The 20,508-nt window shown below is 35.0% G+C and overlaps 1 protein-coding gene across 1 annotated transcript in view; it reads left to right on the top strand.

Annotated features, from left to right (window-relative positions):
* LOC106882225 (E3 ubiquitin-protein ligase TRIP12) overlaps nucleotides 1-19,986 on the top strand; it is a 74,906-nt gene extending 54,920 nt beyond the window's left edge. Inside the window, exons 32-43 of the mRNA XM_014932823.1 lie at nucleotides 207-328; nucleotides 1,170-1,321; nucleotides 3,387-3,532; nucleotides 5,001-5,154; nucleotides 5,467-5,565; nucleotides 5,656-5,770; nucleotides 6,812-6,966; nucleotides 8,657-8,821; nucleotides 10,264-10,428; nucleotides 11,127-11,240; nucleotides 17,616-17,814; nucleotides 19,120-19,986. Coding sequence (XP_014788309.1) covers nucleotides 207-328; nucleotides 1,170-1,321; nucleotides 3,387-3,532; nucleotides 5,001-5,154; nucleotides 5,467-5,565; nucleotides 5,656-5,770; nucleotides 6,812-6,966; nucleotides 8,657-8,821; nucleotides 10,264-10,428; nucleotides 11,127-11,240; nucleotides 17,616-17,814; nucleotides 19,120-19,316 — 1,783 coding nt within the window. The 3' untranslated portion in view covers nucleotides 19,317-19,986. The remainder of the gene's footprint in view (nucleotides 1-206; nucleotides 329-1,169; nucleotides 1,322-3,386; nucleotides 3,533-5,000; nucleotides 5,155-5,466; nucleotides 5,566-5,655; nucleotides 5,771-6,811; nucleotides 6,967-8,656; nucleotides 8,822-10,263; nucleotides 10,429-11,126; nucleotides 11,241-17,615; nucleotides 17,815-19,119) is intronic.
* Nucleotides 19,987-20,508: the final 522 nt, after the last annotated feature.

Genomic DNA, 20,508 nt, shown 5'->3' with positions numbered 1-20,508 from the left:
ATGTCAGAAACATTACAGTATATGACAAACCTGAACTAAATATATTTCATGTAGATGCCACTTCACAATAGGACTATTTTCAGTCTGTTTTAACTTTTACATTATTTGTTTTTGCTGCTTCTGATTAAAATTAATTCCAGCTGTATTACACTTAACTTTTTTTATTCCTGAATAAATCTAATCTCATAGAATTTTACATGCTTTAGGTATCGGCCTGCTTCTGAACAAGAAGATGCTGTTGCTGCCACAAGTCCAAAGAAAACTAGAGCTGAGACGAAAAGCTGTAAATCGTCTGGAAGAAGTCGACGGGGTGATGAGCTGTGGAATGGTAAAATTGTCACATTATTTTCATAACTTTTTACTGCAGGAGAAACTTTTTATTTACATATTGCTGTGTATCTTTGTGCATCAGTTGCTTTCACATTAATGTCCCTATTTAAATTTGTCTTCCTGATTAATGGAAATCTGCTGTCACAGATAATGATGATGGGACAGATCAAAGGAGCTTTTTATAACAAACCGTCGACTTGTAGCATGGAAAATGTTAGACAATGATGAGAAGGAAGATCATCTATCTCTGTATTTTGAAACTTTGAATAGAAATTATATTTTATTAAAATGTTTCCACATAAAAAGCACTGGTGGTGGTGTCATGTAAAAAGCACCCAGTACACTCTGTAAAGTGGTTGGCATTAGGAAGGGCATCCAGTTGTAGAAACCACACCAAAACAGATGGGGGAGCCTGATGCTGCCCCTGACCTTGCCAATTCCTGTCAAGCTGTCCAACCCATTCCAGTATGGAAAACAGACTTTTGATAATGATGTTTCTAAGTCTCAGACTTCTAATTTTCTTTTTTTTTTTTTTTTTTTTTTTTTTTTCTTTCTTTTATACTAGTGTCTAAATGTTTCATTGAATATTTTTCCTTCATTTATTTATCCTTCTTCAAAATCGATGGCTTTATCGTTTTATAGTTATTTATGAATTGAAATTGAATTACATTGAAATGTCTATTTTAGTAATGCTGTTAATACAATGTATTTTCTTTTGTTTTTCAAGTGGATTTTAAAAACCTGAAATTTCCATAAATTTTGTTTTGTGAAATAAATAACTTAGTCATTCTTCCTTTTGTGAACTGAATGCAATTTTGTAATGGTTATTTTTATTCCAGATGGTCTTTGTCCCAAGATAGTGCCTGCTTTGAATGCATACCTCACTGACAAGTTACCTGCCTTTGTTACTGTACAAGATCTTTCTTTAGATGTAATTACACTGCTGAGAGTGCTCCATGCCTTCAATAGATACTGGTCAACCATGTATGAAGTAAGTTAATCACCAATTGTTTCATCTTGGCTATATACATAATCTTCCCCTACACGCATGCACACATTTCACACCTTTAATTAGAAACCATAGTGTGAAGCTCTAGTTTCATTGTTTAATAATTACTAATAATTATTAGTTTTATTTGTATTAGCATAAGACAGCAAGCTGGTAGAATTCTTAGTATGCAAAATACTTAGTGGAATTTCTTTTGTCTTTACATTCTAAATTCAAATGCTGCCAAGGTTGACTTTTACCTTTCATCCTTTCAGGGTTGATAAAATAAGTACCAGTTGAGCACATGGTGTAAGATTTAGTTCCTCTCTCAAAATTGCTAGCTTTGTGCTAAAATTTGATACCAGTATTAGTGTTAGTATAATGTAGGATGTAGTATTATGATTATATCTTGTATTTTGGGGCTCTGTTTCTACTGAGGGATAAAATAAATACTCCTGTTGATTACATTCATCCTCCTCCCTCTACAAACACGCTGATGTTACTAGTAAAAGTTAAGTGTTATACAATGAATTATAAGAAAAGAAACTGATATAAAAATACATGAAGAACAGAGTTAGCCTCTCCACTAATAAAGCAGAATGTTATAAATACTTGAGAATGTTTAATAATAGCATTCTGAGTTCAAATCCTACTGAGGTTAACTTAGTCAAAATAGCTTACTTAAGGGAGCATTAGACTGAAAATCTAAAGGTACCTGATTGACTCTTGGTTTTTGGCAGGTTTCTGATGTTCTGTTTATAGACTCAGACATGGTTATGCGGTTGCAAAATTTACCTCACAAGCACATGATTTAAAGTTCAATTCCAGCATATGTCACCTAAGTGTCTTGTATTATAACCTTGAAACCACCAATGCTTTGTAGCTAAAATATGATAGGTTGAAACTGTATGGAAGCTTATGTACTTTCATGTAGTCACTGTTTCAGCAAAAATAGTGATATGTGTTTATGTCTCCTGTAAACAATACATTCACTCTGTAGCTTAGCAGTTTTAGACATGAAGGCTCTGAATATACATTATTTAGGGAAAATAAGAGCTAGTGACAGGAAGGACATTTGTCTGCAGGAAAACTTTTACTGTAAATCTTGTCCAATCCATACCAAAACCAACGATGATAATTATTGAATTATATATAACTCTCAAAACACTGAACCATATGATGGTGACAGAGGACTGAGAAGGCCTGTCCACCGCAACAGTATTGAAACCCTAAAACCAAAGTTCCACATTAAAACCATTGGCATGGATACTGATGCCACATAAAAAACACTGGTGATGTTGCCATGTAAAAAAAAAGAACACCCAGTGCACTTTGTAAAGTACTTGGTGTTAGGAAGGGCATCCAGCTGTAGAAACCAAGCCAAAACAGACTATGGAACCTGCTGTGGCCCCTGGCCTTGCTAGTTCCTGTCAAGCCATCACACCCATGCCAACATGGAAATCAGACATTAAATGTTGATGATGAATTTATCAAAGTGATTTCTTAGATTATTATTGAAGGCAGTGGATAAGCTGAATCATCAGAACATTAGACTAAATGCCTTGTCCAGGCTGCAGATGCAAAATATTCTGCTTACTAATGTACAACATAGCACAAATTCTCCTTTTTACAATGAAAGGATTTTGGGACTCTGGTGTTTCAACAATTAGAGGCACCTTGAAACCTTTGAGCTCAAACAAAACAACTAGCTTTGTTCAGTTTTTCAGCGAACAATTTGTTTGCTGATTATGGAAGACCAGACATTAAATGATTGTAAATGGTTATAAGGTTTAAAATTCAGTAAATGAGTTAAACAAAACTAAAGTATATTTGACTGTAATCCCAGTTTGAAAAAAGAAAAGCAAGAGGGGGCTCAATCTGTATGCTATTTATGATATATACATCTAGAAAAAATAGTATCGTGGGGATGAAAGGTTTACAGAAATCTTAAATGGAATTCAAAACATTGGTCATCACTGCTGTATGCTGTATTTTTATCTCCTCATTAAAAACTGGATTTTTTTTTTTTTTTTTACTCTATTAAATGCATTTTTATATTTATCTTCAGGAGTCTTCCCAACTATCTCCAATCCTTTCTCCAACTGAATTCATTAGTTCAAAACTCACTGCCAAAGCTAACAGACAGTTACAGGATCCATTAGTCATAATGACTGGTAATCTTCCTGTTTGGTTGGCTGAAATAGCTGCAGCAGCGTAAGTTGAAGTTTCTGTGTATTTTTGCCTCATAAATTATTTTAGAGATTAAAAAATATTGGACAAGAATATCAAGACAGTCTCTTTTTGTTTGTATACAAAATACTAATAAAAATAAAAAATCGTCGAAAGCAATGCACCACACTATGTAATAGTAGTGATTATTTCCTTCTGTTGTAAAGCCCAGTTGCATGGATGTTTCCTTCAATAATAAATTTTATGTTGCTTGTGCGAGTTTCGAATTGATTGCAGTTAATCCCTGATGCTAGCAGAACAGTTAAAACTTCAAATGAATAAAATAAAAAAAAAACTTGTTAAAGAGAAAATATGAATAAAGATTGATTTAAATGTAGATGAAAACTTTTTATATAGCAACATAGTGGAAGTATGTGAGCATAATTGGAAACTAATGGGGATAGATAAATAGAAGCTAGGAATAAACCAGTATGTATTTGTGGTGGCACTGACAACCATGTCTGTTTGTGTAGTAAGTGAAGATTTACTAGAAATCTAAACAACTCTTTCTGAAGGATATTGTTTAACAGCTGCTAAGTATCTCTGATGTTACTATAAGCATACTTATAATTTCCAAAAGAAACAATTCTTTTAGATTTTCAAGTGAAGCAGGGGATCCTTTGAAGGCCAATTTGTACTTTACGTGGTTTACCTTTTAAAGCTTTGTTTTAAATTTAGTATAAGAGTAAAGACCCCCTTTTGTCATGAATGACCATTGGATTGCATCTTGAAAGTTCCCCTCTAAAGCAAAAAGTCTGGGCAAGGTAGTTTATGGACGACCAGCAGTCACCCATGCCTATCAGCCTCCCCACTCCAAGTTACCACGATTGTCCAAGGGAAAGGCAAAGGCTGATACAGCTTGGCACCAGTGATGTTGTGATCATTTCTACAACTGAATGAACTAGAGCAACGTGAAATGAAGTGTCTTGCTCAGTTTGGGAATTGAACTCACTATTTAAAGACTGTGGGCCTGACACTCTAACCACTGAGCCATGCACTTCAGGAATTTGGCCTATGATTGTAAGGTCAACAGTTTGATTCCTAGTAGTGCATTGTGTTCTTGAGCAAGACACTTTATTTCATGTTGCTCCAGTCAACTCAGCTGGTAAAAAATGAGTAGTATCTGTGTTGCAATATGCCAGACTTGTCACATTCTGCATCGCACTGAATCTCCCTGAGAACTAGGTTAAAGTTATGCATGTCTGGAGTTCTCGGCCACTTGCATGTTAATTTTATGAGCAAGCTGTTCTGATGATCAGATCAACTGGAACACCTGTTCTTGTAACTGATGGAGTGCCAGCTAGAGTCAAAATTAATTGCAATAAAGACTTAACCTTATTTTAATACATGTGAATAATTCTGACTGGTTTTAGAATTAACTTTCAAACTTTGTAGCAGTTTTGTTTCATTATTTTTTCATTTATATTTAATTTAATTTTTTCTTCTTTTTTAGACCATTCCTTTTTCCCTTTGATACTCGCCAAATGCTTTTCTATGCTACATCATTTGATCGTGACCGAGCAATGATGAGGTTACAAGATAACAATACTGATTCTACAACAACAGACACAACTGACCGAGTTGCTCCCCGACTGGAACGGAAAAGGGTCTGTTTCTAAATTTTCCACCTTTATGATTTTATGTTTCTCTATAATTTTAGACAAAAAGTTTCATCTTTGAATAAACTTCTCCATTATTCTGTTGGCCACCATAGATATGCTGTAACTTGATGGCACCTACCTCTGAGACACTTGAATTTTTCTCTATAACTCATTCGCCTTCACATTTGGAATCATTTTTCATTTTCTAACTTCTGAACTAAATTGGAATCCTTTTCTGAGAGAAATTTTGATTAGTTAACAAGTCTCTCTTGTTATTTCCGTTCTTCAATGTTTTTTTTTTCCTTTTGTTATTTACAGCGTACAGTCAGTCGAGTGGATATCTTAAAACAAGCAGAGAAACTCATGGATGAGCTGGCTTCCACAAAAGGATTACTGGAAATACAGTATGAGAACGAAGTAAATATTTTGTGTTTTGTGAACTTTTTTTTCTTTGTAAATAACCAGAGGTTTTGAAGTTGAGGTTTTATAATATCTTCTTTATTCCAGGTTGGTACAGGATTGGGACCCACATTAGAATTCTATGCATTAATTTCTAAAGAAGTACAAAGAGCAGATCTTGATATGTGGCGAGGCGACATTGTGAAACAGATGGATTTTTCTGGTAAGTTCAAAGTAAAAGAACTTTAGTTCATGTTATAGTTTTATTGCAATCATTGGCTAAATTGGTTGGTTTTATATTCCAACAATATTGTAATGGACTCTCTTTGTAATTATTCAATCTGTCATTTTTCCTGTCACAATGTTTTTTTTCATTTTGAAGGTAGTAGTGTGGTTTGAAATATTTGGTTACTAATTTTGCTGGTTGATCAGTTATGTATAAGCATCATCATTATCTCTTGATTTTGCCATCACATCACATCAATATCTTGCTCCCAAACATTGTAACAACACTGTCCCACCAGTTCAATCAACTACACACAGTTTGGTCATTTGCTTGGCAGAAGTAGTAGTGTGTGTGTGTGTGTAAGAAAAAGAGATGATACAGAAAAAGTAATGGTCAGGTTATGAACTTCATAAGATGCAGTGGACTCTTAGTTGAGTGTCTGAATAACATCCTATAGCATCATTTGGGGGAAAAAAAGAATTGCTTTTTTGCAATCACTCACTCACACACACACACACACACAAAAATAATTTATAAAACAAAATGAAATGAACAGGCTTTAATTACAAATCACCCCAATTGTTTCTGTGCATTGATAACAGCTATTAGTTGCTGAGTTTTCTACATATTATTTACATAAAATATATAAATAATTACATAAATATAATCCAGCAGCAGTTTTGTACCAGCACATCATCAGTTGAATGGCTGTAATATTACTGTTGGAGAGATATATATATATATATCATCATCATCATCGTTTAACGTCCGCTTTCCATGCTAGCATGGGTTGGACGATTTGACTGAGGACTGGTGCAACCGGATGGCTACACCAAGATACACTATAATAGTTGAACTCGCTACTTCACTCCAATAAGTTGTTTCAATTAGGGCCAACTTAATTTTGCTCTCCTTGATGTTCTGGTGGAATTGAATACCTTATCTAATGGTTTGTTCAGTTTATTTACAGTTCTATAGATGAATGAGGTTGAGGGAAAGATTAACTTGATTTGTTATTTTTTTTTTGTCTTTAATCAGGTTCAGGAAGTGATGTTGAGTATATTACATCTCCTTGTGGTTTGTTTCCTTCTCCACTTGCTCGTAACACCAAAGCTGCTGTTGTCAACAAAATCAAAGCCAAATTTAAATTCTTTGGAAAATTCTTAGCTAAAGCATTGATGGATTCAAGAATGGTAAGTGTCTATAGACTTTGAAGCCTTCCCAGGAAAATGAGGTGAACATTCATCTTCTGAACATTATCAGACATGAAAGAGATGTCAGAGGGTTGCAATTCTGGGATGAAAGAGTTATGGAAATGAAGAGTTTGGTGATGTAACTGGAACTTATTGTCCTTGGTTACGACATTTGGTGTTTGCTAGAATAGACACCAATCACAAAACTTAGAGAGAAAGTGTTATGCACCCGATGATAGTTGACTAAAGTCTTTTTACTAGTTCTCCAGTTTAGCACATTTGTTAATAAGGGGTTTGTTGCTATAGCAACTCTAACCCTTTAGCATTTAGATTATGAATTCAATTGTAGTGCTTTTTCATTCCCATTGCTTTTAATTAATTATGCATTATCTTGTAACTTCCAGATTCTGATGGATGTAATCATATATTTTAGAAGGATATTGAAGTTAGGTGTGATAGGCTGGATATGACTGGTTTGAACATATTTGGACCAGATATGGCTGGTTTAAATGCTAACGGGTTAATGACATTGATTTACTTATCTCCTCTTTTCTTAGAAGGTCTCATTCAGTTAAGTGTAATCTAGTTTCAATATGGAATCTTTCTGTGGCAGTTGTAGAAACTGTACCTCCCCTGATATTGTTCGCAGTGTATGTCAGTCTCAAATACACTGCACAGAGAGGGAAAAATCACATGGGAGAAGAATAGATTCAAAAGTAAGATGATATTTTGTCAAAGAAAGATGAAGCGAAGTAAGAAGAAACTGAATTAAAGAATGGCTAAATTGAATCCCGAGTGAACTCTTCCAGATCCTTCTGTCACCATAGTCTCCCATTCACTTACTTGGGCATGTTACCTTAAGGGTACACTCTGGATCCTTGGCATCATCATCTCTTTCTTGTACTACACCATTCACTCCCACCCATATACATCACAGGGTAGACTTATTCTTACTCAACCCACCCCACTGTCCTTTTTACTCTCTGACTTAGTCTCTCTAACCCCTAACGCTACTCTTTCTCTACACTAACACTATCTTAGTTTCTCCACAAATACCTTCAACATTCAATAATAAACCTGTTCTTCCCAATGTACTTTATCTGTTCTAAAGTCACTACCCAATCCTCTTTTTCTCCATCTCTGACAGGAATTGTCTTTAATCTTGCAAGTCATAAGACAATCTTACTGATGCTGTTGCCTCGGGTCAAAAAAACACCCAGTACACTGTAAAACTGTCGGTGTTGGGAAGGGCATCCAGTTGTAGAAACCATGCCAAAAATGAGACATTTTTGGAGCAAGGTGGCATCCACTGACTCATTGTATCCTATGAAATTGTCTGTGTCAGTGTGGAAAGTAGATGTAAAATGATGAAAGCAGTTGATGGAAATATAGAGCTTGTTAGTTTACAACTCTGAGCATAAAAAGGAAAATCAATCAACAGAAACCTTATTGAGTTAAAACCGGATGGAATAAATGGTTTGTGCTACCCTGCATCTTTTAGGACTCGGTGATAGAAACAGGATTTAGAAGTGTTGTACCAAGATAAATTGAATACTAACAATGAAAACCCTTTCCTTTGAGTCATTTCAAAATCCCTAGTTGTTGTTATTGTTAAAGTTTCTTATATTTTGATATGCTGAAACAGCAACCTGAATTATGTTAGTAAATTTTCCAAACTTTCTTTTTATAGATTGATGTGCCAATAAGTCTGGTATTTTTCAAGTGGATCTTAGGCCAAGAGCACAGTCTCACATCCAAAGATCTACAGTATATTGATCCTGTTGTTGCTAGGTCCTTTTACGAACTCGAAGATATTCTCAGGCAGAAAAAAAGAATAGAAGCGGACCAGTCTCATGTAAGTACCTGAAACAAACTCTGCTTGGTGTTTGTGTGTATGGACATACACACACACACACACAGACACATGTATATATATGACAATTATGATAAATATGGAAACTAGTACATCTGCATGTTTTTTTATTAAATTTTTACAGTCAATTATATGCAGATGTACTAATCTCCATATCACATTGGTTCTTCTCTATTATACTCCTTGGTATCATATTGCTCTGGCTAGTTTCTTATTTCTTTATTGCCCACAAGGGGCTAAACATAGAGGGGACAAACAAGGACAGACAGAGCGATTAAGTCGATTACATCGATCCCAGTGCATAACTGGTACTTCATTTATCGACTCTGAAAGGATGAAAGGCAAAGTCGACCTTGGCGGGATTTGAACTCAGAACGTAACGGCAGACGAAATACTGATAAGCATTTCGCCCGGCATGCTAGCGTTTCTGCCAGCTCGCCGCCTTCTGGCTAGTTTCTGTCAGTCTTCTACCTGCCAGAGAAGAAGAGAAGAGACAAACTTTTGGTACTGGTGAAGAAACAAAACAAGCATAGAATAGAGAAGCTTTTTTTTAGTTTTGTGTGTGTGTGTGTGTGTGTGTGTGTGTGTGTGTGCATCATGGTGACAACTTCTAATACTGTTGCACAATAAAATGCCTCCAATTTACACTGTAAAGAGGATTGTGAAAGTAAAGTCACCCAGATGATGAATCTGTTTAAAAATTGCAATGTACATGCAAGATGTGGTTCCTGAGCAATCAAAGAGGGCAGTAACTCTGGGTAAGAACTGACTTTGTGCATTGCAACCAACCCATTGAATAGCATGGATACATGGATATAAATGATGGATGATGGAAAGTACACCTTAGATGCCCATTCTCAAATATTCTCTCAACATTAAATTTTTCATAAATAAAGTCTCGAAGAAATGTCTATAATTTTATAATGACATTTATAATTGTTTGGTTGTAGCTTTATAACAAATATTTGATAGCTGTTGATTTTGTAGCTGATTTTATATTTTTGGTCACTACTAGACATCAGTTAGTAACACAACTTCACTTCTTATCTAATACATTTGTTTCAAATTTTGGCATAAGGCCAGCAGTTTCGGGGAGGGATAAGTCATTTACACCAACTCCAGTGCTCAGCTGGTACTTATTTCATCGACCTTGGAAAGATGAAAGGCAAATTTAACCTCAGTGGAACTTGAACTCAGAAACAAAGAAAAACGAAATGCTGCTAAGCATTTTGTCCATCATGCTGATGATTCTGCCAGCTCACCACCATCTCTTTTGAACTGTATTTTATTACCGGTTTCCAAAATTTTTTATTTAACTTACATTTCTGTAATATGTATGAGATGCATTCTGTTTCTCATATATTATCATCATCTTATTGCACATAAATCTTTACATTTAGTGTTTATCAAACTTTTCCTTTTAGACTGAAGAATCTCGCCAGTTGGCTCTCGACAGTTTGACAATGGATGGCTGCACAATTGAAGAATTGGATTTAGATTTTACCCTTCCAGGTCATGTAAATATTGAATTAAAAAAGGGTGGCAAGGACATTCCTGTAACATTAGAAAACCTAGAAGAATATTTACAGGTAATAATATACTTTTTTTAAATATTTCTGTTACATTTAAAAATCCTCCATGTCAACTTCAAGAAGTCTGCTGGTGAATGTGACTGAAGCATTATTGTTAATGTTCTGCATTAGACGAACCACATTGCTGAAATCATAAAAAAAAAAAAATGTTTTAGCATCATTTTGTAAGACCTTTGTCAGTTATTCACCAGCTGTCTACTTAAAGCAGGTATTTGGTTATGGATGGCAGTTTGCATCTCCAGTCTGGAACTATCTTGTCCAGAATATATTTGCCCAGGGTGCCATAAAGTGGGATTGACAATGTATGTATATATAGATAGACTTACATATATTTTCTGTGCTTTATATATGTTTAGTTTTCATGCTCTCTACACACATGCACACAAATATATATACTTGTTGCATGTAGCAGGGTTCTTTCAGTTTCTATCTACTAAATCCACTCACAAGGCTTTGTTCAGCCTGCGGTTATATAGAAGACACTTGCCCAAGGTACCACACAGTGGGACTGAACCTGGAACCATGTAGTTGGGAAGCAAACTTCTTACCACAGCCATATTTTTACATATACATATTTATAAAAAAAAAAACATCTTTCTGTGCACTAGTGACTGAAATTATCTGAGCTGTGAATCCTCAATTTCATAAGCAAGCAATGATTGAATGAATTTTTTTTTTTCTCTTTCCTTATCTAGCTTGTTGTCCATTGGAATCTTGTTGAAGGTGTATCAAGACAATTTGAAGCTTTTAAAGAGGGTTTTGAATCAGTATTTCCTCTTTCAACTTTACAGTGTTTCTACCCTGAAGAGGTGAGTTACAAGTTTTGCTATTTTCGTTGATATTTGCAGCATCTCGTATTCTAAGATAAATTTCAATGTTTCAATTATTTGTGAAAACTCTGCTCAGCTGAGGTGGATGTTTGATAAATAAAACTGACTGATCAGAATTCAGTTGTTTGGATGGGGGGAGTGGGTAGTTGCCAAGGATACATGGCTTGTCTGATGTAAATGTCCAAACACCAACTATTGCTGGCATGGATAACAAATGCCAATGCATCATGGCCAGCAAAATGCTTCCAGTTTCTTATAATGTACAGCCACAGATTCTGAGCAATTATTAAAGGTAGGAGATGAGATCAACTTTATGGCTCACCACATACCTATCGATCTTTTATTTTATTTTTTTTTCTTGTTTGTCATTAGACTGTGGCCATGCTGGGGCACTACCTTGAATTGTTAGAATGAATCGATCCCTTATTCTATCGGTCGTTTTTGCCAAACATCTAACTTATAGAGACATAAACACACCAGCAAGTTGTCAAGTGGTGGTGGAACACACACACACACACACAATGGGGTTCTTTCGGTTTCTGTCTACTTGATCCACTCACAAAGCGTCAGTCAGCCTGAGGCTATAGTTGAAGTCACTTGTCCAACATGCCATACAGATTGAACCCGGAAACATGTGATTGGGAAGCAAGCTCCTTACCACACAGCTACACCTAAAGAAATGAATATGTCTAAAACAGGGGGTTAGTACCATGTAGACTGTAACTTACAAGTAGACCTCTGAAGTGTTCTCTATGTGCTTTGGACATGTCCAATTCTGCAATAAATTGGTTATACTTCCACAGTACACAAAATATTTTTTAATAATTATTTTTATACATTTCCTAATAATAGTTAATTATAAACATGATTTTTTTTTTTTAAACATTAAATGGTTAGGATGATCCATCTAAATAAAATAGAAATCAAAGTGGTCCAGAGGTAAAAAATGGTTGTGCAAAACTGATTTAAATGAATTACTGCTTCACTGGATAGCTTTTCTAATACAACCATTTAACTGGTTTTGTTTTAGCTTGAACATAAATTTTGCTAGAACATAATTACATTTCTGTTAAGATTTCAACTGGCTCCTATAGTCTTACACCTTTTTCTAAGATTATTTTAGTTTTCCTGTAGGAGTCTCATTCTCTATTTTAATACTTATTGTTTGTAAGGCAGTGAGCTGGCAGAATCATTACCACGCCAGGCAAAACACTTAGCAGTATTTTGTCTATCTTTATGTTCTGAATTCAAATTCTGCCGAGGCCGACATTACCTTTCATCCTTTTGGGGTTGATAAAATGAGTACCACTGGAGTTGAAGTAATTGACTTAACCCCTCCTCCAAACTCGCTGGCCTTGTTCTAAGAATTGAAACCAATGTTGTTTGTGTGCTAATGTAAATGCAACTTTTTCAGTTAACCCTTTAGCATTCAAATTGATTTGTCAAATGTGAGGTTTTTCATTCATTGTTTTGAATTGTAGCTTTGAGATTTCAGTGATGTGATTGTATATTTTAAAAATGATATTGTAGAGTAGGTACGAGAGACCAGATCTGGTTAGTTTAAGTATAAAACGGAACATTTGGATCAGATATGGTCGATTTAAATGCTAAAGGGTTAGGAGACCCTTCCAATTATTGGTGTGATTAAAACCAGTATAATAAGTAGGATTGTTTAGTACCTTTACTCTTAAAACACTGTTCCCCACATCTATTCATATATTGGTATCCTTCATACAGCAGATTGCAGTAGCTGCAGATAGTTATTAACCCTTTAGCATTTAATCCTTCCGTATCCAGCTGAAATATTCTACTTATTTTATGTTAATACCGATCATAACCTACCCTACAGTGTCATTCTAAAAAACATACAAACTTACTATTGAAATCTTGAAGCTACAAGGTTGTGTATGATTAATTGAAAGCAATGTGAATAAATAAGCAATACATTTGACAGAGAAATCTGAATGTTAAAGGGTTAAGGTAATTCACTTCATTAAATAACTCCTGCCACATGGTCTTACAGTGATAACACCTAAATATATTTTCAACTCTTTTTTTTTTTTTTATTACTTGTCCTTAAATTTACTTTTTATTACTTGTAATATTAGTTAGAGCAGCAGGACTTAGTGAAAGCTTGTGCAATACTAGATGTCTGTCATCTGTGTTACATCAAACAGCTGTTAGTTAATGATTTCTCTGTTCTTTCATCATACGACTGTCTATTGGTGGTATTGGTGGTGAGTCAGCTGCTATTGTTCTCCAATATTTCGTTGAAACTTCTTTGTGCACTTTTAAAACGTCCATGTTCTTGTCTTCCAGATGACTAATTTATTTCGGTCAACAAATATGATTATTACACTGAATTGGCCTTGTCTGTTACTTATGTTCATGTTAAACTGAGACTTAGCTATTTGAATTGAACATGCCTGTTAGTGGGTGTATCTAAATTAGTATCATATATGTCCCTTTCAGGTCACCTTTACTTTCCTATAATATCAATAACTAAATTTAACTGATTACATGCATGTTAGAATGCAACAGATCTTATCTAAGTAAGTGAGATGGAAAAAGTAAAGAAATACTAGTTAAGTACTTCTGCACTAGTTTTGTTTCTAGCTGCAATCTTAATGTTGGTTTCTATTAACATTCAGATTAGTTATTCAACAGTGTTAACAAAGAAAAGTTTTTACTATCAATTTCCTTTTTTCTTCCAATTTACATTTTGTAAAAAAAATGTTTACATACTATGCCAGTGCCCCTGGACTGGCTCTTGTGTGGGTGGCACATAAAATACACCATTTTGAGCATGCCCGTTGCCAGTACCGCCTGACTGGCCTTCGTGCGGGTGACACGTAAAAGCACCCACTACACTCTCTGAGTGGTTGGCGTTAGGAAGGGCAACCAGCTGTAGAAACTCTGCCAAATCAGATTGGAGCCTGGTGTAGCCATCCGGTTTCACCAGTCCTCAGTCAAATCGTCCAACCCATGCTAGCATGGAAAGCGGACGTTAAACGATGATGAGGACTATGAAAAGCACATAAAAAAAAATTTTGAAAATCTGCTTGCAAATTGAATAATTTTCTAGATTTCATTTCACATCTCACAATGGAAACTCTAAAGTTTTTTCTAATGCTCTTCCAGGATAGAATAATAGCCAACTTGAGAGTTATAATCTCATATCTTTCTGATCTTTAAGGCAACATGGTTTCCTTTTAGTGCATTAGCTTAGCTAACCTTGCATGTACATTTGTTGTTTTTCAGTGGTTTTTAGGCAATTAAAGTTTTAGTAACCGAGCAGTATCAGCTTGATGCTTGAAAGGCACTGTGCAGTAGTTTATTTTCAGCAGATACAGTCTCAGTCACTGACAGAAATTTGATTCAATTTGGGAAAATTTCTGCACATTTGAGTTATCCTTCAATTGAAACCTGTTTATAAATCCAATTTTCCCATGTCCACTGTAATTTGTAATAGCACTGAAGTTTGAACAAAATTATTTTACCATATGCCACTTCTCAATGACTAGTGTTAATTTATTTTTACATTTTATTTTTTTTATTAATAGTTGGATGGATAAAATTATCCACTTGATATGTTAGAATATAGAAGATATTAAAACTCGCAGGCGTATGTACGAGAGTCGTGTGGTATTCAATGTTTGAGAACATGTCTTTCTAATTAAACACAATCTTCAACAATAAATATTGAAGGATGTATTGTTTTGAGTTGAATAGAAAAAATAATCATTGTTTGTAATTTCCCTTGTCAACAATAAGGAAGAGACTTTAAAAGGACTAAAATTCCAAATATATCTCCAATGCATCAAATATCAATTCTGAAGTTTGGTGAGGGACACTAGGAATATCCAACGTGTGTGTGTGTATTATTGACCACACATACTTGTGTATGTGCTTTGCTTGTTCGGTGGTAGGTTGCGGTTTAGCACATTGAGGACGACTCACACAGAGTACCAGTTGTTGAAACACCAGCACTTTCAGTGAGTCATACTCACCACTCTCAACAGGTCTACTGGTAAACAAGCAAAGCCCATACATGAGTTTGGTCAATGATGTTTACTACACTAGCACTGCTTCTAATTCATATTCGAGTATAGAGAGATAGATATGAGAAATATTGTGAGATATTGATAATATTCTTGAGAAAATATTGAAATAGTATTTCTAACATATACATGTTGGAAATCTGAAAGAAGTTACATTGGAATCAGTAAATTTAGTTTATTTCACTAACCTAGAAGCTTCATTTTAAAGTATGAAGAGAAAGGAAATCTAGTTTTCTGAATCTACATACAGGTTGGTGTATATAAGAGGGAAAAAAGGAAATGACTCTCTGGCCCTATGTACAAGAGAGGAGTAAGATACAAAAGAACACAATGTAAAAGATTTTATAGAATGGTTGATCAGGTTTTTGAAAAGTACAAGAAAATGATGCTATGAAAATAAATTGTATCCAGTGAAATATATAAGCAATCTCTGAGTGGTTGGCATTAGGAAGGGCATCCAGCTGTAGAAACTCTGCCAAATCAGACTGGAGCCTGGTGTTGCCATCCGGTTTCACCAGTCCTCAGTCAAATCGTCCAACCCATGCTAGCATGGAAAGCGGACGTTAAACGATGATGATGATGATGAGATGTTGACTGATGAACTGAAGCATTGAAAAGGTTCACTTGTTATATAAATCATCATCATACAGTTTGTTATTGAAAGGCCATCAGAAGATCGTTCTTAGAAATAGCTGTGAGAGAGTTTGTGAGTGTTTAAGGTTATCTTTATCTCTGAGAATTATTTAACCCTTTAATGTTCAGATTACTCTGTTAAATGTAGATCTTTTTCTCTCAAATTGTTTTGAATTAATCATGCATTATCTCATAGCTTTGCAGTTTCAATGATGTGATTATTTATTTTTAGAATGTCAATGTAGGTTAGGTGTGAGAGGCTAGATATCGCCAGTTTGAATATAAAACATGTAGAATATCTGGGCCGGATATGGCCTGTTTAAATACTAAAGGGTTAAGGCATGCATATGTCAGAAATAAAGTACCAACTCTTAAGGCGACATTCTGTAAAAAAAGTTAAATCTAGATGTATTAAAAATGGCCTAAAAGAATGTCATTTTGATTCACCTTTGGTTCACTTGCCACTAAAGAGTAGTAAAATGCAAATCCAGTCATTAATAGTGTATGTGTGTGGGAGTTTGTGTGTGCACGCCTGTGTATAGATGTTTTTTAGAAGACCTACAAATGTTCTTGTTGTTTTTATTGATTTGAAACATAAGATTTCTTTGCAAACCCACATAAAACTAACTGGGGCTGAGTGTGGAGTAGAGCTGCTTGAATTGATCTCACTGTTGCTATTATTTTATTGACCCTGGTGTTTCAAAAGAATGGACAACACCTGTCTAACATGATTTCAACAGAGAAGTGAACAACCATAGCTAGACACAACAAAATGTGTAAACTATTTAAAAAATATCACAATTTCTACTGACATTTTCCTTTCGAACACTAAAAGATGTCCAAAGATTGTGTTTATAGAAGAAACCATCTAATGACTAAGAACATTTTACTTGTTGCTTAGCTTCAGGCTATGATCAAAATAATTTATGGTCATTCAATCTTCTATACTTTTAAAATGGTAGTGAGTAGTTTTTAGGGAGATTTGGCTGTCATTTCTAGCAGATCAGGCAACTACATACAGATTCTGTCCGTTTCATTTATATGCTGAATGTAAGGGGATTAATTGGTTGTAAGTTGTGAGCTTATTGATTAAAAGGTAATGAGTTTGAAGCCATTTAGAAGCTGTTAGTGTAGGTGATATATTTCATATTTCTGATATGAAATATAATTAATATTCTGTTGCAGTCAGTTATTTTTAATATGAAATAGAATTGAGATTTTGTTGCAGTCAGTTCTTTGAATGAGTCACCAGAGATAGAATTAATAAAATAATAAACCAGATGAAATCTTGAAGCAAGGAATGTTGTGCCGACCGATCTAGGCTGGCAACAACTCCACAGGAAATGACTGGGACTCTGATGAACAATGCAACTCATATTAGCAAGGAGAGATGTTGTAAAAGAGGGTGGTATTGAGATCAGTAACTCGGCTATGAGGTTACAATGATGGTGGTGGTGGGGCTTTTTTGTTTACACTAGAATAGTTTCTTCATGACTATCTTCAGACACATACAAAAGTTTAAGATGTTCCTGTCAGATATCAGTGAATTGAAGCATCTTTCTTGAATAATCCATCAAACTCCTTCTCTCTCTTTCTCTCTCTCAGCAGTGAAAGTGAAACTTTTGTTTTCATTAACATTTCTCTCTGTCTCTTGTTTCAGCTTGAGCAACTATTTTGTGGAAGTCGAAGTGAAGTCTGGGAAGTGAAGATGCTAATGGAATGTTGCCGTCCTGACCATGGTTATACTCATGATAGCAAAGCTGTCAAATATTTGTTTGAAATATTAAGTTCATACCTTGGAGAAGACCAACGCCGTTTCTTACAGTTTGTTACTGGCTCTCCAAGACTTCCAGTTGGTGGTAAATATCAGTGCTTATCTGTAGATTCTTAGTGCCCAGCACTCACTGCCACATACTATTCTATTACATACTATGCACACACATCACTCACTCAGCACACTTTCAGTTCACACACACACACACACAAAGTGAAGGCGCATGACTCAGTGGTTAGAGCATCAAGCTTACGATTGTGAGAAATGAGTTGTGCAACATCACTGGTGCCAAGCTCTATCAGCCTTTCCCTTGTGAAGGGGAGGCTGGTACGCATGGGCGACAGCTGGTCTTCCATAAAAAATCTACCCTAGGTTGTGCATTCGTTTGTGAGGTGACTTTCTGCCTAGACTTGTACCCAGAGGGGAACTTCTTAGGTGCATCCATGGTCATTCGTGACCGACAGGCGAGAGTTTATATATATTTTCTTATTGTGCCTTAAAATTTAACACACTCACCAGTAAAAGTTCCACTTATTTCTCTTTTTATTTTCCTAAAATTTTCGTTCCGTCTTGCAACTTTATCAATAGTTTTGACAGTCAAAACTATTCATAAGGTCAAAACTATTGACCAGGTCACAATCATCTGGGATATGCCTGTTCAAATTGAGAAAGAAATCAAAGCTTAATCACTCAAACTTAATAATTAGGGATTGGAAAAAAAACGCCTGTTTACTGATAGACATTGTGATCCCTTCTAACCAAAATATTGCCCAAAAAGAAGTGGGGAAATTATCAAAGTACACAGACCTCGAGATTGAAGTATTCAAGATATGGGGCATGAAGGTGAAAACAATACCAGTAACAACTGGAACATTGGGCGTAATAAAAAAAGCATACAAACAAAAATGTAGAAGTTATACCTGGACCCTCAACACTACACACTATCCAAAAAAATAGCTCTGTTAGGAACACCCCATGTCCTGTGCAAGTCAATCAGTTCAATAAAACAATCCACCTACACAAGACACTCTATATTAGCAAATATCCAATTAAGTAAACATCCACCAGCAACCCGATACCCAGCAGAACAACACAGCTTGCATTACATACAATACAAACACTCGTACAACAAAAGATTGCAACCCAACACCATAACTCTGGCAGAATTAGATCTCAAAATGTAAAGATAGATGAAATTCAGCTAAGCATTCTGTCTGGCATGCTAATGAATCTGCCAGCTTGCTGCTTTAATAATAATAATAATAATAGAAAAATGACTTCCAGAATATTTTTAAATAGTATCATTTCATTATTGCTGTGATATTTGTTATGCTGTTTTGTGTTGTTGTTGTTGTTGACTCATATATGTTGTTTCATTTAATGCTTTCAGGTTTCCGCAGTTTAAATCCACCTCTGACTATTGTACGAAAGACATTCTCTAATTCTGAAAACCCTGATAACTCCCTTCCATCTGTGATGACTTGTGTGAATTATTTAAAACTTCCGGACTATTCTTCAGTGGAAGTGATGCGAGACAAGCTGAACCTTGCTTCACAGGAAGGACAGCTTTCATTCCACCTATCTTAAAGTACAGTGCCACTCACGTCCCTATGATGGACGATCTAGATGGTGATGACCCAACAGCAGTTTGCACTGACAAAGAAATAAGAAAAGAAAAAAGCCCCACAGAATTTAAAAAAAAAAACAAATCAAAAATCAAACAAAAACTGACAACAGGAAAAAAAGGAAATCAACTGCCACCATCTGACTGGCAGAAGATCATTCCAAGGACATGTACCAGGTTGAAAGAAACATTTTTTTAATCTTTTCAGTAATTCTGGTAAATGACTGGTGAGTGTAGATGGTGATCAAAAACCATTCCTAAACTTATTTTAACATTTATCTAGAAAATTTCGCCTTATATGCTTTGTGAGGGAGAGTGCAAATGTTCATGACAGATAAACTGGTACAAATATCTCCAAGTTTGCCAACAAAATGTATAGACATGATTTGACCAGTTGCCACTATGCACCTATACATTCATCCTTAGGATTCAACACACAGCTAATGTGTGAAGGATTGACATTTGTAAAATATTGACATGAGTGGCGTTTGTGGCCCCCCTATCTCCCCGGGACTAGATGTCTAAAAAAAAAAAAAAAATATATATAAAATAAAATAAAAATTGGCTAACAAGTTGTAGCCATGCTGTTTGTGCTTGATATGTTTGTACTGAAATAATAAAGTTATAAAGTTACATGTTGTTTTTTTAATACGGGTAGTTTTCATAAACCCTATTATAGGGGAAGGAAGCAATTTACAAAATTATTATTCAATAGTAAGATTGCTGTCAACCAAAACTCACATCACCTTAATGATGTAATCCCCTGGAAAGGGTTGTATCATATGTATATGTTTTCTCCATCACGGAGTCCCTAACTGTTCATGTCATGTTAATATTGAAGATTTTTCGGCTAATTGGTATCTATTTTGAACATCTTTCAACATCTAAAGAAAAGGAAAGAAAAGTGGGACAAAATAAATTTTTCTTTTTATTTAAACAAAGATTTACCCATTTAGTTTCTTTTCTGAAAATTTACTTTGATACCACTTTTGGTTGGATAAAACATTTCCTTTTAGTTGTCTCTTTTGTTTTTTCTTGAAATTTCATCCCTAAATTATTTCCGTTCCCCTCCTCATTCTATTTTCCTTTAACGTCGAGAAAAATGTTAAAATAGAAACAACAGTAAAATGGAAATAGCAGCAACTGTATGTTTCA

Source organism: Octopus bimaculoides, chromosome 24 (assembly GCF_001194135.2).
Source record: "Octopus bimaculoides isolate UCB-OBI-ISO-001 chromosome 24, ASM119413v2, whole genome shotgun sequence".
In the NCBI taxonomy this organism is placed as follows: Eukaryota; Metazoa; Mollusca; class Cephalopoda; order Octopoda; family Octopodidae; genus Octopus; species Octopus bimaculoides.
Note: the sequence above shows the minus strand (reverse complement) of the source record. Positions and strands in the feature narration are given on the sequence as shown.